Below are 26,548 nucleotides of genomic sequence, written 5' to 3'. Positions count from 1 at the left end.
CCCTCACGCACCCCCTCACACACTCCCAGCCCCCTGCACCCCCCACACCTCCCCTACCCTGACTCCTGAACCCCCCTCACACACACCCAGCCCCCTGCCCTGACCTCTGCACCTCCTCACACCTCTCCAGCCCCCTGCACCCCTCTCACAGATCCCCATCCCACTGCCCTGCCCTGCCCCCTGCACCCCCTCATACCTAGCCGGGTGGCGCTGGGGAAGGAGGGTTTGTTTCCACAGGGCGGGTGGCGCTGGGGGGTTGTGTTGTTTCGGCGGGGCCAGTGCGTTTCGGTCCTCAGCTGTTTTCTTTGGAGTAATATGGCCCTCGCCGCTTTACGAGTTGTGCAGGCCTGCTTTAAGCCATGAGGATACATTTTCAGCCTCATAACTATATACATGAAATTATAACCTATCACCTCACTATAACATTACTATAACATCCTATAACACCCATGCTCAGTGCATTATGAGCCTTCCGAAGACACCCAACATAACAAACTTTGCATTGGATACCACACAATCATATTATAAAGATGAACATGGGGGTGTAGGGTATTCCCCCAAGGTACAGAGCATCACAGGGAGGGCTAGGGCTAGGTTGGATATTAGAAACACTATTTCACTAGGAGGGTGGTGAAGCACTGGAATGCGTTACCTAGGGAAGTGGTGGAATCTCCATCCTAAGAGGTTTTTAAGGTCAGGCTTGACAAAGCCCTGGCTGGGATGATTTAGTTGGAGATTAGTCCTGCTTTGAGGAGGGGGTTGGACTAGATGACCTCCTGAGGTCCCTTCCAACCCTGATATTCTATGACTCTATAATGAGACTGCCCACAATGGCATGTCTACGAGTGGTAGCAGCAATGTCTCCAACAGCCAGTGTTGGGACACGCGATGGGGAGGGCTCTGAGTTACTACAGAGAATTCTTTCCCAGGTGTCTGGCTGGTGAGTCTCGGTGTGTTACATATTGGAGTTAAGGCTGCATTTTAGTCAGGGATATTTTTAGTAAAAATCAGGGGCAGGTCATGGGCAGTAAACAAAAACTCACAACCCGTGACCTGTTCATGACTTTTACTATATACCCCTAAATAAAACCTGGGCCAGGGGGCCGTGGGTGCTGGGCAGGGGTAGCCCGGGACCCCTGCTGGTGCTGGGGGGAAGAAGAGCAGCAGCACATGACCCGGGACCCCCACTGGTGCTGGGGGGGGCAGGTGGTGGTGCGCGACCCAGGACTCCTGCTGGCGCTGGGGGAAGAGGGGTCTCAGGGCTGGGGCAGGGTGTTGGGGCGGGGGTGATGCTTACCTGAGGGAGGGAGCTCCCTGGCTCCTAATTATGGCCCTGAAGCTCCTAGGAGGAAGGGAAGCCAGGGGGGCTCCGCATGCTGCTCCTGCCACAAGCGCCGGTTCCGCAGCTCCCATTGGCCAGGAATCGCAGCCAATAGGAGCTCCGAGGGCAGCACTTGTGGGTGTGAGCAGTGCATGGAGCCCCTCCACCTAGGAGCTGCAGGGACATGCCAGTGGGAGCCAGGGGGCTTCCCCCCCACCCCAGGTAAGCGCCGCCCTGCATCCCAACACCCTGCTCCAGCCCTGGCCTAGAGGTTGCCTGGCTCAGGAAGTCCCTTAGCCAGCCACACTGGCTGCAGAAGTCGCAGAGGTCACAGAAAGTCATGAAATCCGTGACTTCCATGCATGGGCGGTGGGTGAAGCAGTGGCTTGCAGAGGCTAGCCCCCAGCCTGGCCCACCCCTTCCGACTGAGGCCCGTCCCTCCCTCCCCCTTTCCCCCTAAGCCCAGACACACCTCCTGCAGCCCCGAGCCCTGGATCACGGGACGGGTGGATGGCCCAGAGCCCCAGAACACTGGGCAGGCATGCACACCCCACAACCCCAAAGCATCAGGCCATCGGCCTACCCCCCACCCCAGCCTCAGAGCACCAGACACCGCGCAGAGCACCAGACATGCAGGTGGCATGTGGTCCCCCTGGTCCCCTCCCAGCCCTGGAGCACTGGGTGGTGCAGCCCCTGTGCCGGGGGCCCTGCCAGCACTGGGCAGCCCCAGCTACTCCAAGTCCCAGCCGCCCTAGCCCCAGCCCCAGCAGGCTTCCCTTCCCAGAAGAGGAGCAGCCTGCCTGGGCTGGGGCCAACTAGCAGCAAGAAGGGACCTCTGGACAGAACGTGGGCAGGATCATTCGGGGATGTTTGGGGAGGCACAGCCTTCCCCTGCCTGTTAGATGCACCACCCATGCTCCCTGACCTCTGTGACAGACACACAGTCTTAATTAGAGTCAAACAATGGGCACAGGTGCAGGCTGACTATGTGCAGTGCCATAGATGGCTGGCCCAGGTGGGTCCCTGTGCCGTCCTGCCTCACATTGCTGTTTTTAGGAGCCAGCTTCATTTCCAGCTCCCGCTAGCTACCACCCAAGTGGTAGGTTTTGCCATGAGCATGAGTGATTCTTCCACGGTGGCCTTTTCAATTAATTGTGTGTATTTTTCTTCCTCAGCTGCTGATCCCGAGCATCCCAAGCACCCAGATCCCTGCAGCGGAGTGCAGTGCCGAAGGGGGTACCAGTGCATCGACAAGAATGGAGAGCCAGATTGCATCCCTGACTTTCGAACCTGCAACTCAGTGTACTGCAAAGAAGGAACTACTTGCAATATTGTACACGGCTGGCCCAGATGCGTCCCCAACCCACCATCCTGCCATCACATCAAATGCAAACAGGGGACTGTGTGCAAACTTCAGAATGGCTGGCCCAGCTGTGTCCCTGTGCCATCCTGCCAGAACACCCATTGCAAGGACGGGACCTTTTGTCAGATGGCAGACAGTGGGCCCAAGTGCATCCCTGTACCATCCTGCCAGAACACCCACTGCAAGGAGGGGACCATGTGCCAGGTCATAGATGGCTGGCCCAAATGCGTCCCTGTGCCATCCTGCCAGAACACCCATTGCAAGGACGGGACCTTTTGCCAAATGGCAGACAGTGGGCCCAAATGCGTCCCTGTGCCATCCTGCCAGAACACCCACTGCAAGGAGGGGACCATGTGCCAGGTCACAGATGGCTGGCCCAAGTGCGTCCCTGTGCCATCCTGCCAGAACACCCACTGCAAAAAAGGAACTGTGTGCAAAGATATAGATGGCTGGCCCAAGTGCGTTCCTGTGCCGTCCTGCCAGAACACCCATTGTAAATCGGGCACTGTGTGCAAAGATATAGACGGCTGGCCCAAGTGCGTCCCTGTGCCATCCTGCCAGAACACCCACTGCAAGGAGGGGACCATGTGCCAGGTCATAGATGGCTGGCCCAAATGCGTCCCTGTGCCATCCTGCCAAAACACCCACTGCAAGGAAGGGACCATGTGCCAGGTCATAGATGGCTGGCCCAAGTGCGTCCCTGTGCCGTCCTGCCAGAACACCCACTGCAAAAAAGGAACTGTGTGCAAAGATATAGATGGTTGGCCCAAGTGCGTCCCAGTGCCGTCCTGCCAGAACACCCATTGTAAAAAGGGCACTGTGTGCAAAGATATAGACGGCTGGCCCAAGTGCGTCCCTGTGCCATCCTGCCAGAACACCCATTGCAAAAAGGGCACTGTGTGCAAAGATATAGACGGCTGGCCCAAGTGCGTCCCTGTGCCATCCTGCCAGAACACCCATTGTAAAAAGGGCACTGTGTGCAAAGATATAGACGGCTGGCCCAAGTGCGTCCCTGTGCCATCCTGCCAGAACACCCATTGCAAAAAGGGCACTGTGTGCAAAGATATAGACGGCTGGCCCAAGTGCGTCCCTGTGCCATCCTGCCAGAACACCCATTGCAAAAAGGGCACTGTGTGCAAAGATATAGACGGCTGGCCCAAGTGCGTCCCTGTTCCGTCCTGCCAGAACACCCATTGTAAAAAGGGCACTGTGTGCAAAGATATAGACGGCTGGCCCAAGTGCGTCCCTGTGCCATCCTGCCAGAACACCCACTGCAAGGAGGGGACCATGTGCCAGGTCATAGATGGCTGGCCCAAATGTGTCCCTGTGCCATCCTGCCAGAACACCCACTGCAAGGAAGGGACCATGTGCCAGGTCATAGATGGCTGGCCCAAGTGCGTCCCTGTGCCGTCCTGCCAGAACACCCACTGCAAAAAAGGAACTGTGTGCAAAGATATAGATGGTTGGCCCAAGTGCGTCCCTGTGCCATCCTGCCAGAACACCCATTGCAAAAAGGGCACTGTGTGCAAAGATATAGACGGCTGGCCCAAGTGCGTCCCTGTGCCATCCTGCCAGAACACCCATTGTAAAAAGGGCACTGTGTGCAAAGATATAGACGGCTGGCCCAAGTGCGTCCCTGTGCCATCCTGCCAGAACACCCATTGCAAAAAGGGCACTGTGTGCAAAGATATAGACGGCTGGCCCAAGTGCGTCCCTGTGCCATCCTGCCAGAACACCCATTGCAAAAAGGGCACTGTGTGCAAAGATATAGACGGCTGGCCCAAGTGCGTCCCTGTTCCGTCCTGCCAGAACACCCATTGTAAAAAGGGCACTGTGTGCAAAGATATAGACGGCTGGCCCAAGTGCGTCCCTGTGCCATCCTGCCAGAACACCCACTGCAAGGAGGGGACCATGTGCCAGGTCATAGATGGCTGGCCCAAATGTGTCCCTGTGCCATCCTGCCAGAACACCCACTGCAAGGAAGGGACCATGTGCCAGGTCATAGATGGCTGGCCCAAGTGCGTCCCTGTGCCGTCCTGCCAGAACACCCACTGCAAAAAAGGAACTGTGTGCAAAGATATAGATGGTTGGCCCAAGTGCGTCCCTGTGCCATCCTGCCAGAACACCCATTGTAAAAAGGGCACTGTGTGCAAAGATATAGATGGCTGGCCCAAGTGCGTCCCTGTGCCGTCCTGCCAGAACACCCATTGTAAAAAGGGCACTGTGTGCAAAGATATAGATGGCTGGCCCAAGTGTGTCCCTGTGCCATCCTGCCAGAACACCCACTGCAAAAAGGGCACTGTATGCCACATGATATATGGCTGGCCCAAGTGTGTCCCTGTGCCATCCTGCCATGACACACTCTGCAAAGAGGGCACTGTGTGCCAGATCATAGATGGCTGGCCCAAGTGTGTCCCTGTGCCATCCTGCCAGAACACTCATTGCAAAAAGGGTACCATATGCCAAATCATAGATGGCTGGCCCAAGTGCATCCCTGTGCCATCCTGTCAGAACATGCATTGCAAAGAGGGGACTGTGTGCCAGGTCGTAGATGGCTGGCCCAAGTGCGTCACTGTGCCATCCTGTCAGAACACGCATTGCAAAAAGGGCACTGTGTGCAAAGATATAGATGGCTGGCCCAAGTGTGTCCCTGTGCCATCCTGCCAGAACACTCATTGCAAAAAGGGTACCATATGCCAAATCATAGATGGCTGGCCCAAGTGCATCCCTGTGCCATCCTGTCAGAACATGCATTGCAAAGAGGGGACTGTGTGCCAGATCGTAGATGGCTGGCCTAAGTGTGTCCCTGTGCCATCCTGCCAGAACACCCAATGCAAAAAGGGCACTGTGTGCCAGATCATAGATGGCTGGCCTAAGTGTGTCCCTGTGCCATCCTGCCAGAACACCCACTGCAAAAAGGGCACTGTGTGCCAGATCGTAGATGGTTGGCCTAAGTGCATTCCTTTGCCGTCCTGCCATAACACCCATTGCAAAAAGGGGACTTTTTGCAGCATAGTAGATGGCTGGCCTAAGTGTGTCCCTGTGCCATCCTGCCAGAACACCCAATGCAAAAAGGGCACTGTGTGCCAGATCATAGATGGCTGGCCCAAGTGTGTTTCTGTGCCATCCTGCCAGAACACCCACTGCAAAAAGGGCACTGTGTGCCAGATCATAGATGGCTGGCCTAAGTGTGTCCCTGTGCCATCCTGCCAGAACACCCATTGCAAAAAGGGAACTTTTTGCAGCATAGTAGATGGCTCACCTAGGTGTGTCCCTGTGCCATCCTGCCAGAACACCCAATGCAAAAAGGGCACTGTGTGCCAGATCATAGATGGCTGGCCCAAGTGTGTCTCTGTGCCATCCTGCCAGAACACCCAATGCAAAAAGAGCACTGTGTGCCAGATCATAGATGGCTGGCCTAAGTGCGTCCCTTTGCCATCCTGCCAGAACACCCACTGCAAAAAGGGCACTGTGTGCCAGATCATAGATGGCTGGCCTAAGTGCGTCCCTTTGCCGTCCTGCCAGAACACCCATTGCAGAAAGGGGACTTTTTGCAGCATAGTAGATGGCTCACCTAGGTGTGTCCCTGTGCCATCCTGCCAGAACACCCAATGCAAAAAGGGCACTGTGTGCCAGATCATAGATGGCTGGCCTAAGTGTGTCCCTGTGCCATCCTGCCAGAACACCCACTGCAAAAAGGGCACTGTGTGCCAGATCGTAGATGGTTGGCCTAAGTGCATTCCTTTGCCGTCCTGCCATAACACCCATTGCAAAAAGGGGACTTTTTGCAGCATAGTAGATGGCTGGCCCAGGTGTGTCCCTGTGCCGTCTTGCCAGAACATCCAATGCAAAAAGGGGACCAGGTGCCAGATCATAGATGGCTGGCCCAAGTGTATCCCTGTGCCATCCTGCCAAAACACCCACTGCAAAAAGGGGACTTTTTGCAGCGTAGTAGATGGCTCACCTAGGTGTGTCCCTGTGCCGTCCTGCCAAAACACCCACTGCAAAAAGGGCACTGTGTGCAAAGATACAGATGGCTGGCCCAGGTGTGTCCCTGTGCCATCCTGCCAGAACACACAGTGCAAAAAGGGTACTTTTTGCAGCAAAGTAGATGGTTTGCCTAGGTGTGTCCCTGTGCCATCCTGCCAGAACACACAGTGCAAAAAGGGGACTGTGTGCAAGGTTGAAGATGGTTGGCCAAAATGTGTCTCTGTGCCATCCTGCCAGAATACCCATTGCAAAGAGGGGACCCTCTGCCAGGAGGAAGATGGCTGGCCCAAGTGTGTCCCTGTGCCATCCTGCCTGAACACCCGCTGCAAAGAGGGGACTGTGTGCAAGATTGATGATGGTTGGCCCAAGTGTGTTCACATCCCACCATCCTGCAAAGAAATCCAATGCAAAGATGGAACAACGTGCAAGATGGTAAACGGCTGGCCCAACTGCCTCCCTGTGCCATCCTGTCAGAACACCCTTTGTAAAGAGGGCATGGTGTGCGAGATGCTTCAGGGGTGGCCCATGTGTGTCTCCTCTCCACCTTCATCATGTGCTGCCTTTTTGTGCCAAGAAGGGACCATGTGCGAGATGGGGAAGGATGGCCCCAGGTGTGTTCCCGTGCCACCATCCTGCCTGAATTTCCAGTGCCCACCAGGGACTGTGTGCGAGATCATTCACAGCTGGCCAAATTGTGTCCCAGTGCCATCCTGCCACCACTTCAAGTGCAAAGAGGGCACTGTGTGCAAACTGGTGAATGGCCAGCCAGAGTGTGTGCACACCCCACCGGCCTGCGATGGAGTACATTGCAAGGAAGGGACTGTGTGTAAGGCCATAGATGGCTGGCCCAAGTGTATGCGATTTTTCAGAGCTGCCCCACTGTCTCCTCCATCTTGTGCTGAAACTGCCTGCAAACTGGGCACCGTGTGCCAGATGGTGAACGGCTGGCCCAAATGCGTGCCAAAGAAGCCCTCCTGTGACGGCATCCATTGCAAACCAGGTACCATGTGCCGGATGCTGGACGGCTGGCCCAAGTGCGTGCTAAAGAAACCCTCCTGTGACAGCATCCTTTGTAAACCAGATACTTTGTGTCAGATGGTGGACGGTTGGCCCCAGTGCGTGCCAAAGAAACCCTCCTGTGATGGCATCCATTGCAAACCGGGTACCATGTGCCGGATGGTGGGAGGCTGGCCCAAGTGCGTGCCAAAGAAACCCTCCTGTGACAGTGTGCATTGCAAACTGGGCACCGTGTGTCAGATGGTGGACGGCTGGCCTCTGTGTGTGCCAAAGAAGCTCTCCTGCGACAGCATCCATTGCAAACCAGGTACTGTGTGCCATATTGTGAATGGCTGGCCCCAATGTGTGGCAAAGAAACCCTCCTGTGAAACCATCCTCTGCAAACAGGATACCTTGTGTCAGATGGTGGATGGTTGGCCCCAGTGTGTGCCAAGGAAACCCTCCTGTGCCAGCATCCATTGCAAACCAGGTACTGTGTGCCAGATGGTGGATGGATGGCCCAAGTGCATGCCAAAGAAACCCTCTTGTAATGGTGTGCATTGCAAACCAGGCACCTTGTGCCAGGTAGTGAACGGCTGGCCCAAGTGCGTGCCAACCCACAAGTCCTGCGACACTGTCCAGTGCAGCAAAGGGATGGTGTGCGAGGTGGCAGGTGGTTGGCCCCAGTGCGTCCCAGCATCACGCTCCCAGCCCATCTGCTGGGCCTCAGGCCACCCCCACTACCACACCTTCGATGGGCACAGCTATGACTTCCATGGCACCTGCAGCTACACCGTGGTCAAGATCTGCAGCCATAAACCCAAGCTCCCTGCCTTCCACATCATCACCAAGAGCCAGAAGCGCGGCAACACACAGGTCTCCTTCGTCAGCCAGGTCACCATCAAGGTCTACCACTACAACATCACCATGGTCAAGTACGAGTACGGGCTCGCCAGGGTAAGGACTCAGCACAACCCACAGCCATGCCATTGGAGTCAATGGAGCCAAGTCCCCTCTCACTCACCTGGTGTAAATCCGGAGTGACTCCACTGGGGCTAATGGAGTTACACCTTTGTGTGTGAGAGGAGAAGCAGGTTCCATTGACTATAACAGAGTGGATCAGATGCATCCAGGGGCCACCCTTTTTTGCCGGGCACTGCCCAGACAGAGCGAAACCCAATTCCTGCCCCAGTTGAGATTGGAGCCCTGTTGTGTCAGGCACTGCCCAGACAGAGCAAGACACAGTCCCTGACCCACCTGAGATCAGGGCCCTGTTGTGCCAGGCACTGCCCAGACACACAACGAGAGACACTGCCTGTCCCCAAGACCTCACAATTTAACTCCAGTAGCTGAACAGGAGTGGGAGGACGTTGCAGCGCTAGCCTACAAGGTAGGAGACCTTAGTTTACAATTCCCTCCTGTGCCACAGATTCTCTGTTTGATCCCTGTATTCTGTGGATAATGGCCCTGCTCTCCCTCCCAGGGGTTGTGAAGTTAAATCCGTTAATACTTGTGAAGGGCCTAGATGCTCCAGTGGAGGAGGTCCCAGCACTGGGAGATTATGGCTGTGTTCTGCCAGGTAGGCTGCCTGGTTCCCAAGGGAAATTGGCATCCAGATCCCTTGCAAAGGGTGGTGGGGAAAAAATCCCACCCTAGTACAAGGAGTCTGGGACAGAGAAAGGAATCAACACTGCTGAGGCCTAGCCCAGCCCCCAAGCCAATGCTGAGAGAGAGCCCTAGTGGCACAGGTGGGACTTGAACTCAGGTCTCCAGAGACCCCAGCCAAGGCCTTAGCCACAAGGCTGCTCTTCCCCTCAGCCTGGTGTTCAGCATTTAGCCTGATGGAGGCTGTTCCCTTAACCCTCCCCAGGTGAACGGCCAGCGGACCCGCCTGCCCGTCTCCCTGTACGACGGGAAGCTCTGGCTCCACCAACGGGGAGGCCAGCTGGTCGTGGAGGCCGAGTTCGGCCTGAAGGTCTACTACGACTGGAACTACTACCTGGTGGTCAAGGTCACCAAGGCCTTCCTGAGCAGGCTGTGTGGCCTGTGCGGCAACTACAACGGAGACCCCAGTGATGACTTCCTCACCCCCTCGCGGCATCTGGCCACCAGTGCCATAGAGTTTGGCAAGAGCTGGAAGGTGGAGGACGGTGACAGACAGTGCAGGCATGGCTGCAAGGGGAAGTGCGGGGGCTGCTCACCCGAGTTGGTGAGGCGCTACCACGGAGAGGCCTACTGTGGTCTGATCACCAAGACAGCCCAAAATGGCCCCTTCCGACATTGCCATGTCCTGATCAACCCCAAGGCCTTCCTAGATGACTGCGTTGCCGACCTCTGCACTTATGATGGCTACAAGCAGATCCTGTGCCGGGCGCTCAAGACTTATGCGGATGCCTGCCAGCGGGAGGGCACAGTGGTGAAAGACTGGAGGAAGCAGGCCGGCTGTCGTGAGTAATGAGAGGAGATGGGGCCATGGGCAGCCATATCATTGAGTGCTGGGAGTGTGGGGAAGGGCTAGGACATGGGTGTTGTGTCCAGTGGGTACAGTTTGCTGGGTTGCAACCAGCATGGGGCTCTGGGTCCCAATATGATGGAATGTGGTGTAAATGTCTGGATGGAAGGATACCTATAGGTCCTGAAGAAGAGTGGATAGACAGAGTAGATTCATATATGGACAGACACATCTGTTAGATGGATGGGTGAATACCATGGATGGATGGAGAGGTGAACAGATAGATAGAGACAAATGGAAGATAGATGGATAGACTGAGGGATGGATGATAGATACCACAAATGGATGGAGAGATAGAGACAGATGGAAGATGGATGAATAGATATTGCAGAATAGAATAGAATATCAGGGTTGGAAGGGACCTCAGGAGGTCATCTAGTCCAACCCCCTGCTCAAAGCAGGACCAATCCCCAATTTTTGCCCCAGTTCCCTAAATGGGCCCCTCAAGGATTGAACTCACAACCCTAGGTTTAGCAGGCCAATGCTCAAACCATTGAGCTATCCCTCCCCCCAAAAATATAAAAGAAAGCAGGGCCAATCCCCAATTTTTGCCCCGATCCCTAAATGGCCCCCTCAAGGATTGAACTCACAACCCTGGGTTTAGCAGACCAATGCTCAAACCACTGAGCTATCCCTCCCCCTAAAGGCAGTTAGATGTATGCTGTAGATGGAGATGGACTGTAATTGGATGGATGGATAAATATTCTGTCTGCAGTGTGCATGTGTATAATAACTACCACCTCCCGCAGGATGTGTTGCACCTGGTCTCTGTGTGTGTGTGTGTGTGTGTGTGTGTGTGTGACCGCACCCACTGCTGGATGGAATCAGACTTGAACAGCTGTGTGTCATACCCCCCATACTGCTGTCAAAAGAGAGCGGTTCCCCTTTAGCTCAGGAGGCCCAGGCCTGTGTTTGCACAGCAGGAGGATCTGAGTGCCTCTGATGTGTGATAGAGACCCCGGGGCACCCTTATAATGTAGCAGAGATTCTGGTGGCCATGGCTTTGTTAGGAAACAGTAAACACTGATGCTGATGTCCTGTCCCTTTGACAGCTCTGCCCTGCCCAGAGAACAGCCAGTACCAGCTCTGTGGCTCTGCCTGCCCTTCCACATGCAATGACTTTGCAACCCTGAACAAGTGCCGCTTGCCCTGCATGGAGACCTGCCAGTGCAAGAAGGGCTACATGCTGGACGGGGGTCAGTGCATCCCCAAGGGGCGCTGCGGCTGCATCCACAAGGGGCGTCTCTACGCACCTGGAGAGCATTTCTGGGGGGACAAGAAGTGCCGGCAGAAGTGCCAGTGCAACCTGCACAGCAGGAAGGTCACCTGCCAGATCTCCCGGTGCCAGCCGGGCGAGGAGTGCCGGGTGGCCAACGGTGTCCGGAGCTGCTATCCCACCCTCTACGGAACCTGCTCCGCCCTGGGGGAGTCGCACTACATCACCTTCGACGGGCTTCGCTACGACTTCCGCGGCACTTGTGTCTACCTCCTGGCTGGCTTGTGCCACAAGAACTCCAGCCTGGTGAAGTTCCAGGTCCTGGTGCAGTACCAGAGGAAGGGCAGCAAGAGTGGCTCTGGCACCAAGGTGGTAGAGATCCAGGTCTACGGAGTGAAGCTTGTCATTATCCACGGAAAGATCCGGGTAAGTGTGCAGTCACTTCATGCAGCTGCACAGATGCAGGTGCCTTCCTTTGACATCAAGGAGTACTATCCAGTAAAGAGTGAGTAAATTCAGAATAAAGAATGAGTAAAGAGAAACTACTGAGTAAGGAATGAGTAAGAAGTTATTAGCAAGTAGCTAATAAGTATTGAATAAGTAGTGGGTAAGGAATATGTAACGAGTAGCTACTAAATAAGGAAGAAGCGTTGAGTAAGGAGTGAGAAAGTGAATAAATACTGACTAAGGATCAAGAAATGAATTTACTACTGAGCAACTCGTAGGGAATGAGTAAGTCATGAATAATGAATGAGTAAATAACAAGTAAATACTGAGAAAGAATGAGTAAGTACTGAATAAGGAGAAAGGAAGTAGTAACTACAGAGTAAGAGGTGAGTAAGTACAGAGTAAGGCATAAACATTAATGAAGGCATAACTTCTTAGTAAGTAGTGAATACCGAGTAAGGAATTCATAAGGCACAAATATTAAGGAGCAAGGAATTTATAACTTCTTAGTAGGTAATGAATAACTACTGAGTAAGGAGTGAGTAATCAACAGACAGCTCCATAATGTAATTTTCTAACACCGCATTGTTCAACGGAATTATTTTAATAGTGTTGATTTTGAAACAAACTTGTGTTGTTAACATAAGGAAGTGTTGTTTACTACTTCTCATAACACAAGAACTACGGGTCGCCAAATGAAATTAATAGGCAGCAGGTTTAAACCAAACAAAAGGAAGTATTTTTTCACAAAACGCACAGTCAACCTGTGGAACTCCTTGCCAGAGGATGTTGTGAAGGCCAAGACCATAACAGGGTTCAAAAAAGAAATAGATAAATTAATGGAGGATAGGTCCATCAATGGCTATTAGCCAGGATGGGCAGGAATGATGTCCCTAGCCTCTGTTTGCCAGAAGCCGGGAATAAGTGACAGGGGATGGATCACTTGATAACTACCTGTTCTGTTCATTCCCTCTGGGTGGCATTGGCCACTGTCAGAAAACACAATACTGGGCTAGATGGACCTTTGGTCTGACCCAGTAGGGCCGTTCTTATGTTCTTATGTCCCTGTTTGAACATGAATTGTTAGTTTTGTGAGCATTCATGGCCCGCCATACAATTTCCATACCCAGATGTGGCCCTCAGGCCAAAAAATTTGCCCACCCCTTAGTTACTAAGGGGTAAGGAATAAGTAAGTAGTGAGTAGGGAATGAGTAACTCCTGAGTAAGGAATGAATCATGAGTAAGTCATGAGTAATTAATAAATACTACTGACTAAATACTAAGGACTCAGGATTAGGCTCTGTGGTCAAAGATGTACAAGATGTTCCAGGCTCGGTCCTGTCCCCAATGAGTGGGATCTGTATTCACCTAGACACCGATGGGTGTTTTCTCCTGGGCTAAAGACGTTTCCATGGCCAAAGGTCAGTTTTAATCTTGCAGTATTCTCTCTCCCCTTGTATCCCACTGCTGCCCTCCACAGCTGAACGGCCTGCAGATCAACCTCCCCTACAATATCGACTATGACAAGATCTCGGCCTACCACCGGGGCTGGGACATAGTAGTGAAGACAGCCTTTGGCCTAACAGTGACCTTTGACGGCCAGAACCACATCCGGGTGAAGGTGCCAGCCACCTATGGCCGCTCAGTGTGTGGCCTGTGTGGCAATTTTGATGGGGAAGATGACAACGACATGACCATGAGCAACCTGCTGCCAGCGCCCACCCCATCAGACTTTGGGAGGAGCTGGAAGGCCCGGGACATCCCAGGCTGCATGGAGATGGAGAAGGAAGACTGCATGGACATAGCGAGAGTGGAGAAGCAGCATAGGAAGGACAAGAAGGAGTGCGGGCTCCTCCTGGACAGGGACGGCCCATTCAAGAAGTGCCACAACAAGGTGAACCCAGAGGGGTACTTCAAAGACTGCATCTTTGACCGCTGCTCCCACAAGGACAACCAGACTGTGGTCTGCCACATCCTCGCCTGCTATGGCGCAGCCTGCCAAGCAGCTGGTGCCAAGGTCTATGAGTGGAGGACCAACAAATTCTGCCGTGAGTGTGCTCACTGCATGGTGTGTCATCTCTTCCCGCCCCGCACCCCCAGGGCTCATGCTTTTAGATCCAAGGGACTCAGATTTGATTCCCACTGGGCACTCTGTATAAATACATTCCCACAGACAAGCCAGCTGGTGACACTTCCACTGTCCCAGCCGTCCAGGGATGGGGTGGGATCCAAGGGGCAGGTCCTCTCTCCAGTCTCTGGTTGGGTGGGAGAGGGGCAGGGGCACACGGGAGGAGGGGTTGGGTTGTTGGGGGATGGAGAAGAGGGGAAGGGGGTTTGAGAGCATAGAGGGGATGGGGAGAGGATCACGGAAATAGGGGTCAGGGTCAGCACTAGGAAGCTGGGACATCCACATCCCTCTGATGTTTCCCCATAGGGCCACCCTGCCCCCAGAACAGCCACTACGAGATGTGCTCCAGCAGCTGTCCGGCCACCTGCCGCAGCCTCTACACCCCGTCCCGCTGTCCCAGCAAGTGCCGGGAGGGCTGCGTGTGCGACGAAGGCTTTGTGCTGAGCAGTGATCAGTGCGTCCCCCTCTCCCAGTGCGGCTGTGTCCACCGGGGCTTCTACTACAAGCCGGGCGAGACCTTCTACCCCAATGGCTTCTGCAAGCAGAGGTGTTCATGCCAGGCAGGGGGGATCGTGGAGTGCCACCACTTCTCCTGCGGCCACAACGAGGAGTGCCGGGTAGTGGACGGCATCCAGAAGTGCCACCCAGTGGTGCCCAGGACTGGCACGTGCCATGCCGCTGGTGACCCCCACTACCTGACCTTCGACGGCTTCCCCTTTGATTTTCAAGGCAACTGCACCTATGTACTTGCCAAGAGCTGTGTCCGAAAGGGCTACCTGCCCTCCTTTGCCATCCACGTGAAGAATGAACGGCTGGGCAGAAGCAAGGCTGCTGTCACCAACACTGTGTCCATCATCGTCTACAGACGCACTTTCACCCTGGTGCGGAACAGGAACGGTGTTGTCCTGGTAAGAGCGCACACAGGGCTTTTGGGAAGCCTCTGTCTCTGATTGGCTGCCGAAGGTGGCAGGGCATGGGGGAAAGGCGGGATGGGGAAGAGGGGTGGAAGGATGCAGGAGGGTGGTAGGTGGAAGGATAAGGGGATGCTGAGAGAAGGGTGGAGAGATAGATACTAGACTGGTGAATAGGTGAATTAATAGGTGGATAAAGAGTTGCATAGATGGATATTAGTGGTTGAATGTATATAGCTCATTAGGTGGGTGGATACTGGTGGATGGATGGATGGATGGATGGATGGATGGATGGATGGATGGATGGATGGATGGATGGATGGATGGATGGAAGGGAGTGTGTGTGGATGGATGGATGGATAAAGTGAGTGGGTGAATTGGTGGCAAGATGGATAAGGAGGATGGGTGGGTGGTTGGATCAGAGGGATGGATGGATAAGGTGAGTGGGTGGACACACAAGGGGGATGGTTGGATGGATGGATGGATGGATGGATGGATGGATGGATGGATGGATGGATGGATGGATGGATGGATGGATGGACAAGGGGAATGAGATGGAGAAGATAGATGGCTGAACAGACAAGGGGGATGGATGGATGGAAAAGGTGAATGGAATGGGATGGAGAAGGTAGATGGCTGGACACACAAGGGGGGTGGATGGATGGATAAGGTGTGCGGATGGATGCATGGATAGATGGACAAGGTGGATGGATGGATGGATGGATGGATGGATGGATGGATGGATGGATGGATGGATGGATGGATGGATGGGTAAGGTGGGAGGATGGAAGCATATGTAAGAGGGCCTATTATAGGCAGTAGCTACCTTACACAGTAAATGCCACAGTTCCTATTAAACCCACTCTCTCCCCTCCCCTGCCCCAGGTGGATGGCATCTCCTACTACCTTCCCTTCCAGCTGGAGAATGGCTTGGTGCGTGTCTACTACCATGGTGCCAATGTGGTGTTGCACACCAAATTTGGCCTGCACCTCTCCTTTGACCTGAACTACTATTTGGCCATCACTGTGCCTAAGAGCTACCATAGCCAGACCTGCGGCCTGTGCGGCAACTACAATGGCAAACCACATGATGATCTCCTGCGGCCTAATGGCCACCTAGCCCGAGACCTGCGGGACTTGGGTGTCTCCTGGAGGGTGAGAGTCCCCGGGGCAGTATGTGACCATGGCTGTGCCAGCCTGGTCTGCCCCGCCTGCCAGGAGTCCCGGAAGGCAAGCTACGTCCACAACAACTACTGCGGCATCATCCGGGCGCCCTACGGGCCCTTCAGCACCTGCTACTCTACCCTCAACCCCACCGTCTTCTTCAACAACTGTGTGCACGACTTGTGTAAGGCCGGGGGAAACCGGAGGCTGATGTGCAGGTCCATCCACAGTTACGTCACTGCCTGCCAGGCTGCTGGTGTCAAGATCAAGCCCTGGAGGACCAAGAAGTTCTGCCGTAAGTGTTGCCCATGGCTGAAACCAATCCATCCCTCCTCGATATCCCTCTGCTTGTGTCACAGACTCACAGGTCGTGCACACTCTTGGCCCCATACGGTCCCTGGGGGGAACCCCCTTCAGTGTGACAGCCCTTCTCGGGGGTCCACTCTCGGGGGTTAAGCCCCTCTGCCTCCTGGAACCACACCTCTCTGAGCCTTTAGCACACCTGTCTCTCATCGTGGGCCCTCTCAGGGAGTCCACTCACTCACCCAGAGCCCCCCGCTTTACAGCTGGGCATCCAATATCACCGGCCTCAACAGCTCCTCCCCGGTCCTTTGTCTTCCGTACCAAGTCTGATACTGGGTTGGATGGGCCCATTGATCTGATCTGAGGTTTGTCCAAGTCTGGGTTTACCAGCATCAGTCCCTGGGTTAGAGCCTCCTCCCTGGCACTGCTCGTTCCAGACCCCCTTGTCTGGCTTGTCCAACTTACCAATCTTCATAATGGGAGCTAAGGTGGGGTACAAACCTTCAGTGGTACCCGGCCATCCCATTAGAGGCCTGGGCTTGCGTCTTGGTTTGAGGAATGGGCCAATCTCTGGTTACCTTCACCTTGGCTGGCTCTGGCTTTAGGCAGCCGCTTCCCACCGTGTGGTCCAGGTACGACACCTCTGCCATCCTCATCTTACCCTTTCCAGCCTCTATTATCCATCCTGCAACCTGGAGGCATCCCAGCCCCCTCTTCACTGGGACACACGGTTCTCTCAGGTCGGGCTGAAGACACGGATATCGTGAACGTATGCCAGACACAGTCCTCCACCCCCCTCAGTAACTGATCCCCTGGCACTGGGGGCTGGCAGGCGCTCCCTTGAGAGCAAAAGGTAGGACCAGGAACTCAGAGCCCTATAGGGGTGATGGGAGCAGATTTCAACCTGGCAACTGGGTCCAAAGGCACCTGCCAGTAGCCTCTGGTGAGATTCACAGTAGTGAGGTAATGCTCCCCACCCTCATGTCTAGGATTTTGTTAGTCCTGGGCTTGGGGCAGGCATCAAACATGGTGACTGTACTGAGCTTCCAATAGTGCACATCGGATCTAATCGACTCATCTTACTTGGGGTCCAGCCCCACGGGTGAGTCCCAGGGGCTGGAGGGTGGCTAGATCACCCTAACGCCAGCATGTCACTACCCTCTCTTTCCGGATCCCAGGCTGTTTTCCCGGCGACTGTGAATGGGGAATACCTCCCCTCCCCGCAGAGACAGCTAGATTAGTGAGCCCAGGCCAGCTGGCGTCCGGCTGCGGGTACGAACGCAGCCCCTCTGATCTCAGCTGGCAGGGAGATGTTAGCTGGTCAGAGTGGGAAGTTATTCCAGCAGGAGGTCAGCTCTGGGTCAGGAGATATATTCCCTTTCCCCTTCTTCCCCTGCCCACACACAAGGCCACACTAACAGTCTCCCTGTCAAAGTACAGCTTCATTACGTCGACATGGTACAACTGCCCAATTGGGCATCTCCAGCACATGCATCTCCTCCTTCAGCTGGTTGCTGATTTCACAGGGCTCTCCCCAGGCGCTCTCCACACTGAGCTGAGACCCCTCTTCTGGTCCCCGATCAGGCACATTGTCATACCAGCCCTTTTGCAGTTCCTGGACCCCGGCTAGGTTCTTCCTGGCCAAACCCATGAGCTCAGTGAGCTTTCCCCAGAACGATAGTTCAGAATCCATCACCGAGTTCCCCTTTCTTTCTCATCAAGTCCAGGGGTCCCCTCCTTCTCCTTCCACACACCAACTCACAAGGGTGGACCTCTGTGAATTTCTGGGGCAGTAAACATTCTGCAGCAGCTCTCGCCGGGTGCGCTGAACCCCCTGATGTTTAGAAGACAGGACATCCCCCCAGTGGTACTTCTGGGGGACCACCTGACACCCCAAGTTCAGTTTTCCCTCAGGGAGCCCTTTCCTGGTACCGGGTCCCTTCTCTCACCTGGATCCTTCCCCAGGATCTCGCAAAACTGGGGCCCACAAGGCCCCTGCTTCTTCCAGAAGGGATCCTTCTGCGGCTAGGTCTAGAATTCAGCGGCTGGGTTTGGGGCCCAGCCCTCATTGCTGTGCCTTAGTTTTCCCATGTTAGGACAAGGCCTAGGTCTCAGCCCTGTTAAGTCCTGTCCCTGGCAACTCACTTCCCCGCACTGGAGGTTCCACGCCCCCCTACAGGGTGGATTGTCGGTGCTAGGCCAAGTGGCTCTCCCTGACCTCAGCCACAGGCAAGGACCAGGACACCGTCTGGCCAGTTCTTCAGTCCATCCCCCATCTGCACCTCTGCAGGTAGCTGATCATGCACCCCAACCTCTTTGGAGCCCCCATTCAGATGTGTCCTTACTACAGGATCTTAACTCGGGGTCCGACCACCCCCAGCACCCGTGTCCCAGTGAGGGTAGGGAGCAAGCCCACTGCTTTGGTTGCCGCATCAGAGCCAGTGTGAGCCACCTCTCCCCTGTGCAGGGCTGTTGTCCCACTCAGCTCCAGGGCCTGGCTACAGACAGGCAGGAAACCAGAGCTTCTCAGTTCTTCCCTTGTGCTACTTGCCAGGGGGAAAAGTACCCCCCTCCCTGCCAGCCAGGCCATTTATGGGCCATTCACGTGCTCACTGGCTCCTGCCCTCTGCACCGTCCGATCTCTGGGTTCAGCTCTTTGGCCGTTACAGTCACTTCCCAAGAGTACATCAAAGCTGATGTGCTGAAGGACCCCAACTAACAGCCCTGCACCCCAATCCTTCCTGTGTCTACACAGGAACCCTGGGTGAATGGCTGCCATCTGGGAGCCTTCCCCCAAGTTGTACAGCCCCATAGCAGCTGGTGCAGTTGCATCACACCCACAAGAGTCTCATCCCAGAATCGCTTCACTCCGTGAATGTCTCCCCACTGCCCCCCACTTGCCACTCCCACTGGGGATCAGGGGCCTGAGCCCGGGGGTCACAAGCAGACATATCTGCTGGGCTTGGAGGGGAAGCCCATCTGCCTTCCCCCTTCCCCTGGCCAGCTCTGCCCCAGGAGCCAGCTGGGTGACAGGTTCCCAGGTCACTCTCTCAGCCTCTGTTACAGGCTGTCTCCCCTTCGCCCGTTAACCCTTTGAGGGTTCTCTTGGGCGAAAATATCCTGTGTCTTTGGGCGTGACACCACCTTGGGTCCTTTTTAGCCACATTAATTACATTTCAGGTCCCTCAAGTCCCACGAGGGGCGTCGGCCCATCCTGGCCTTCATGGGCACCCCTGAGTTGGGCTTCCTGGAGTCTCACCTTTGAAAGGTCTCTGGGTGACTCCCCTTCTGAGTCCCCGATGTGGGTCTCCTGCCTGCCCCCAGTCTGCTGTCCACAACTCATCCTCCAGTGCCCCCGCACAGTGCAGATCTTTAGGCTTCCAGTTCACTAACCACACCTTAAGGTCTGGAGGGCAGATGTCATACAGCTGCTCCAACCCCACCAGGTTATACATGTCCTTGACAGTAGTGTCCCCTGTGCCCTTTCCCCACTTGCAGAGAGATGTTCCCCCAGTAGGTTGGTGACCCCCTTGTAGGTGATGCCTTATGTCTTGCATACACCCCAGAATTGTTTCCTGTACGCCTCGGGGGTCAGTTCAAACTTCAGCACCAAAGCCTGTTTGAACAGGTCATAGTCCCCCATCTCAATACCATCCATTTGGCTGACGGCATCTATGGCCTTGGGATCCAGCAGGGGGGTCAGACAGCGGAGCCTGTCTGCGGGGTCAGTCTGGTTCAGATCACAAGCCTTCTCAAAGGATGTGAGGTAGACATCAAAATCCCCCCCTTAAACTGGGGTAGCAGTTTGATGTCTAGATTCCCTGCAGAACTGGCGTCTCGGGGCCCTTCCCCACTTACCCCCCGGCAGGCCCTCTTGGCCCGCCGCTCCTCCAACTCCAGCTCATGTTGTCTCTGCTCCGAGCGGCCAGCTAGCCTCCGCTCCTCCAGCTCCTTCACTTCCAACTCCAGTTCCCATCTCTTCACACGCACTGGGAGGAACCCAGGTGGGAAGCCCCGATCCTGGCTGGGGAATTGGGTCCAGTGGACCCCCTGCCACTACCCCAACTACGCCCTGCTACTCCCAGGCTCTCCGGGCATCCCGGAAGCCCTGCTGGGATCTGGAACTTGGCCCTTGGACTGGTCAATCTCTACTAGCCAGGCAACCAGCTGCTCCTGGGTGAGCCTCCCAATGCTCAACACTCTTTCCCTGCCCTGATGTCCCAGGTCCCTCTTACAGAGCTGGTTATAGGCCATTTCCGCGCTGGTTCCTTTAATCCCCTCGTTTTATCACAGGCAGCCACTCACTGCAAAGCGCCTACACTCAGAGCTAACTGTCCACAGGGTGCATCCACAAACCATCCTCTGCCCACTCTTGGCCCCGTATGGTCCCTGGGGCGAACCCCCTTCAGTGCGACAGCCCTTCTCGGGAGTTATCTCTTGGGGGTTAAGTCCCTCTGCCTCCTGGAACTGCACCTCTCTGAGCCTTAGTACACCTGTCTCTTGCCGTGGGCCCCCTCAGCTAGTCCACTCACTCTGGACCCCTGGGGCCTCCACTCCCAGAGGGAATAATGTCCCCTGTTCTCTAGACCAGAGCAACTCTCAGCCAGCGTAAAACAGGAGGGTTTATTGAGTGTCTGAACCCAGCACAGGAAACTCTCAGGGCCTCAGGCCTGGCCTCCCTCAGCACAGCACATCTATGTCTCTCCTGCATCCAGATGGGCTCTGCCTGCTCTCTCTCTCCAGTCCAGAGACCATGCGCTTTCCAGCTGGGCAACGGATATCACCCGGCTCCAACAGCTCCTCCCCTGTCCTTTGTCTTCCATCCCAAGTAAACAGGTCGCTGGGGCCCTTTCTCTTCCGTCCTTTGTTCCCCTCCGGCTGGAACTGCCTGGTCAGGTCACCGGGGCCCTCTCTCCTCAGCCCTTTGTCCTCCCGCTGGCCAGAACCAGCTAACAGCCAGGCTTAGTCTCCAGGTCACCAGTTGTTAGGGTTCCCCATCTCCAGGCCGTTGTCTGGGAATCCCAGCTGCTAGGCGAGGTCACACCTGGTCCTCTGCAACAACAAACCCTCTCCCACCACCTTGTTAAACATGCAGCACACAGGGAAACTGAGGCGCGCACATGCTATTTATGTAAAACACTACAAAAATCCCCAACTTCATCACAGCTTGTCTCTGCATCCCTCCATCCACTTCTTTCTTGGTCCATCCATTCACAGCATCCACCTCTCTTCAGAATCTATTTCTCTCTCTTTCCACTCCACAGCATTCATCTATTAACAATATCTATATCTCTACCCAACTGTCCATCCATCCTTCTTCAGTATCCTTCCCTCTACATTCATCCATCCATCAGTTTGAAATCTCTCTCAGTCCCTCCATCCCTGGTCAGGATCTATCTCTCCACAGATCCGTCCATCCACAGTATTTATCCACCCATCAGTTCACAGTATCTATTCCACCATCCATGATATCTCTCTCCTCTCCTTTCATGCATTTGCAGTATACATCCAGCTAGCCACCCACAATAGCTTTCTTTCCATCTATCCACCAATTCATCCATCTATCCCTTTATTTGCAATATCTCTGTCCATCCAACCATCCATCCACAGTATCTGTCCATCCATTCATCCCTCCACCTATCCATCTGCAGTCTCTGTCCATCCGTCCATCTATCCACAGTATCTGTTCATCCGTCCATCCATCCATCAGCAGTATCTGCATCCACACATCCATCCATCCACAGTATCTCCATCTAAACATCAGCAGTATCTCTGTCTATCCATCCACCTATCCCTTCCTCCATCCATCTTAGTATTTGTCCATCTATCCATCAATCTACAGTATCTGTCATTCCTTCATCAGCAGTATCTCTGTTTAGCCATCCATCCCTCCATCCAGCAGCAATATTTGTGTCCATCCATCCATCAGCAGTATCTCTATCCATCCATTCATTCCTTCCTCCATCCATCAGCAGTATCTCTATCCATCCATTCATCCCTTCCTCCATTCATTCATCTGCAGTATCTCCACTGCTCCTTTCCTCCATCCATCCATCCTCAGTATCTCCATCCATCCCTGCCTCCATCCTTCCATCCATCAGCAGTATCTGTCCATCCATCCACCCATTCATCCAAGAGTAGCTGAAAGAGGACACTTATAAAACCCCTTCTTCCCCCTCCTGCTGCTCCATTTCCTCCCCACCCGTCCTCTATGTACTAACCCTCTCCATTCCCCTCTCTTCCCCTCTAGCCATGACCTGCCCAGCCAACAGCCATTACAAACTCTGTGCCAATCCCTGCTCCAGCGGCTGCAAAGGGGTGGCCAACATCACCAAGTGCCCCAAGATCTGTGCTGAAGGGTGCCAGTGCAACAAAGGCTATTTCTGGGCTGGCAGCGAGTGCGTCTCCATTCGGCACTGCCACTGCTTCCACAAGGGCAGGTACTACAAGGTGAGCCCTCGCCCGATAGGGCCAGCCCAGTGCGGTCGGCATCTGGAGGCAGAGAAGGACCCAAATGAGAATCCACAGCTGCCCCACACAGAGCTGGGGAACCAGGGGTTCAGCACAGGACTGATGTGTGAGGGGGGAACAGAGAGAGATAGGGGGCTGTGGGGAGACGGATAGATGGATGGAGGGGTGTGAATGGGGATGGATAGCTCAAAATACCCTAACATTGGAATCATCCAGTCTGAAGCTGCTACTATGAAATCAGAAAGGATGTAACATTCCTTTCTGGATATTCCCAGAGCTGTGGTTAGAACCCAGGAGTCCTGACTCCCAGTCTCCCTGGTCTAACCCACTGGACCCCACTCCCCTCCCAGAACCCAGGGCTCCTGGCTCCCAGCCCCTTCTCCCCCACTCTAAGCACCAGCCCCCACCCTGCTCCCAGATCTGGAGATAGAACCCTGGAGTCTGCTCTCTCGCCAACCATGTGCCTGTCTCTCCTGGCAGCCAGGTGCGCGGGTGCTCACGCCAAGGTGCCGGCAGCGGTGCAGGTGCATCCCGAGAGCGGGGGTGGTGTGCCAGTCATTCCAGTGCCCGGCAGGGGAGCTCTGTGAGCTGAGCCAAGGCCGATGGGGCTGCATGAGACGGGACGGGAACTGCACCATCACCCGAGGAGACGTCTTCACCTCCTACGATGGGGTCTCAGGGAAGGTGCCCCTGGACGGCACCTATGAGATCTCCTCGCTCATCGACACTAGGGCCGCCAGCTGGTTCCGAGTGGTGGTAGAGTTCCAGACCTGCAAAAAGTGCCGTGCACCCAGAGTCACGGCCATCACCATCTACTTTCACAAGCTCACCATCCTGGTCAACCGCAACGGCAGAGTCTTGGTAAGGGGCAAAGGTGGGGAGGTGCCACTGGGAGGCCTGTCGGTCTGTCTTCCTATTGCCCCTACAGTGTCTGTCCATCCGTCTGCCCATCCATGTCACGTACATTGTCCATCCATCAATCCATCAATAGAATCTGTCCGTCCATCTAACCCTCCATCTATTGTATCTCCCATCCATCCATGCCACCTACCATGTCCACCCACCCTTCCATCCATCCATAGCACCTAGCATCCATCCATCCATAACATTTATAGCATCTGTCTATCCATCTAACCATCCGTCTGTCTATTGTACCTGGAGTATCCATCCACCCATCCATCCCTTGCACTTACAGTGTCCATCCATCCATCCATGCCATCTGCAATGTCTGTCCATCCCTCCATCCCTGGCACTTACAGTGTCTGTCTCTGTACCCACCCAACACAGACCCTCTCTCCTCAGTCTGAAGTGTTTCTCTATCCCCTCTCTTTGTCTCTTTGGTGTCTCTGGCTGTGACCTCTCCATTTGTACATTCCAGGTGAATGGACGCCCAGTGCGACTCCCGGCCAGGCCCTCCAGAGTCGTGTCAGTGAGCCGGGCAGGAAACGTGGTGACCGTGGCCCAGGGCTCAGCACTGCAGGTTCTCTTCAGCACCAGTGGGGACGTGACTGTGAGAATTGATGGGAAGCTAGCCAGGAAGGTGCAAGCCGCCTGTGGGAACTACAACGGGAACAGTGCCGATGACCTGCGCCTGCCTGATGGGACGGTCCTGGACAACATCGGCGAGGTCCTCAGCTACTGGAGATTCTCCGAAAACCCCCAGGAAGGTACGTGGAGCAGAGCAGAACCAAGAGCCTGTGTCCGAGGGAGCTATGGGGCCAGTGTCCGAGATTGGTATCCCCTGCCCCAGACCAGATCAATGGGCCCATCTAACCTGGTATCCCGCCTCCACCCTGCCATCCAGGAGCCCATCTACCCTGGTATTGTTCCCCCAGCCCCCATCACCACCCCAAATCAAATCAATGGGCCCATCCAACCCAGTATTCCCACACTACGGCCCCATTTCAGACCCATGGGCCCATCTAGCCCTGTATTTTTGGAATAACAGAATTTTGACTCTCAAATGAAGAGGAAGTTAAGTGATTGCTTTTTTTTTGAACCCTCCCTCCTTTTTTTTTTGTTGTTGTTGTTTTAGAATATGACTGAAATACGAATTTCTGAAGCCCTCTAAGGATTCGGGTCACCCTCTGGAAATCCACCAGGCTCTGAGACACAACGGATCCCAGCTTAGCACAAGCACTAAATTCCCTTCCCTAGATCCCTGTGCAGAGCATCTGACTTTGTGGATTGCTTGCAATGCAGAGATGCTGTTTAAACGCTATGGCAGTGGATGTCCTCAGCTGCTGTCAATCAGCGTAGATCCAGCAATGGATTTCCACCAGCGGAAGATCTTAGTCTAGATTGCAAATTAATGCCTGATTTCAAAACTCTCCGTGTTTTTTACTTAATATTTCCAAGCCCTTTTTGTCTCAAAGTGTTATGCTAATTATTTATGTTGAGGTCACTTTACCTGCCACTGAGATGCAGCCACCTCTGGGGAGGCAGCTGGCGAACAGCCACACAGTGACGCTTCACAGGGATGATTCGCCCAGCACTGAGATGAAGCCACTTCTGGGGCGGGGCAGCTGGGGAACAGCCGCACAGGGATGGCTCACCCAGCTCTGAGATGCAGCCTCCTCTGGGGTGGGGTGCAACAGGTATTTAACACACAGATGCACAGCAACACTTTGGGACAGGAAGTGAAGGAGAATCCTGAATTCAACTGAAAGCTCTCTAAGAATCTATGAATCAATAAACGCTTCTGGCAAAGGCTTTGGATTTGCTTCTGTGCCGTTATTTTTCTCCCACCTACATCTTAGTTAGTTAGCCATTTCTCTTTGCACGTGGCTAAATAGACAAACAATCTCCTTCTGAGCCCCCGCTGCCCTGCTCCCAATAGCACAGTGCTCCCTACTCAGTCCCTGTCCTGCTCTCTGCACCCCAGTGCCCCCTACTCAGCCCCCATCCTGCTCTCTGCAGCCGGCGCCCCTACTTAGCCCCCACCCACGACACCCCCCACTGCGCCCCCTACTCAGCCCCCGTCCTGCTCTCTGCAGCCCGGCGCCCCCTACTAAGCCCCCGTCCTGCTCTCTATAGTCCGTCACCCCTTACTCAGCCCCCCCCACGACACCCCCTACTGCGCCCCCTACTCAGCCCCCGTCCTGCTCTCTGCACCCCGGTGCCCCCTACTCAGCCCCCATCCTGCTCTCTGCAGCCCAGTGCCCCCTACTCAGCCCCCACCCACGACACCCCCTACTGCACCCCCTACTCAGCCGCCATCCTGCTCTCTGCAGTCCAGCACCCCCTACTCAGCCCCCGTCCTGCTCTCTGCAGCCCGGCACACCCTACTCAAACCCCCCCCACGACACCCCCTACTGCGCCCCCTACTCAGCCCCCGTCCTGCTCTCTGCACCCCAGTGCCCCCTACTCAGCCCCCGTCCTGCTCTCTGCACCCCAGCACCCCCTACTGAGTCTCTGGATAGATAAATAGAGAGAGAGGGAGAGGAAGAGAGAGTAGTGGATGGTGGATGGAACAATAGGTTGATGCACCAAAGGATGCAGTGATAGATAGACTGGTGAAAAGCAATATCACACTGACCCCTGGGCAACACAGAAGGAAATTCAGGGAAATGCATCAAATAAGTGGGGAAAGCTTGTGCCAGGAGGCAGATTCATACTGTCACGAAGTCCAAGGCCAGAAGGGAGCATTGTGACCTTCTCGTCTGACCTCCTGGATAACACAGGCCAGAGACCTGCCCCACAATAAACCCTTGAGCAGATCTGTTT

At 54.8% G+C, this 26,548-nt stretch overlaps 1 protein-coding gene across 1 annotated transcript; it reads left to right on the top strand.

Moving 5' to 3' along the window:
• Positions 1 to 2,323: 2,323 nt before the first annotated feature.
• On the top strand, positions 2,324 to 24,868 carry LOC140902924 (uncharacterized). The gene is made up of 17 exons (XM_073323507.1): positions 2,324 to 2,336; positions 2,497 to 2,742; positions 3,208 to 5,268; positions 5,308 to 6,433; positions 6,632 to 6,667; positions 6,809 to 7,015; positions 7,544 to 7,674; positions 7,756 to 8,627; positions 9,541 to 10,117; positions 11,235 to 11,824; positions 13,326 to 13,893; positions 14,280 to 14,881; positions 15,770 to 16,343; positions 22,602 to 22,801; positions 23,303 to 23,683; positions 24,201 to 24,489; positions 24,858 to 24,868. Exons 1-17 carry the CDS (start codon positions 2,324 to 2,326, stop codon positions 24,866 to 24,868), a joined length of 8,484 nt encoding a protein of 2,827 aa, XP_073179608.1.
• The last annotated feature ends 1,680 nt before the right edge of the window (positions 24,869 to 26,548 follow it).

Source organism: Lepidochelys kempii, chromosome 24 (genome assembly GCF_965140265.1).
Source record: "Lepidochelys kempii isolate rLepKem1 chromosome 24, rLepKem1.hap2, whole genome shotgun sequence".
In the NCBI taxonomy this organism is placed as follows: Eukaryota; Metazoa; Chordata; order Testudines; family Cheloniidae; genus Lepidochelys; species Lepidochelys kempii.
Note: the sequence above shows the minus strand (reverse complement) of the source record. Positions and strands in the feature narration are given on the sequence as shown.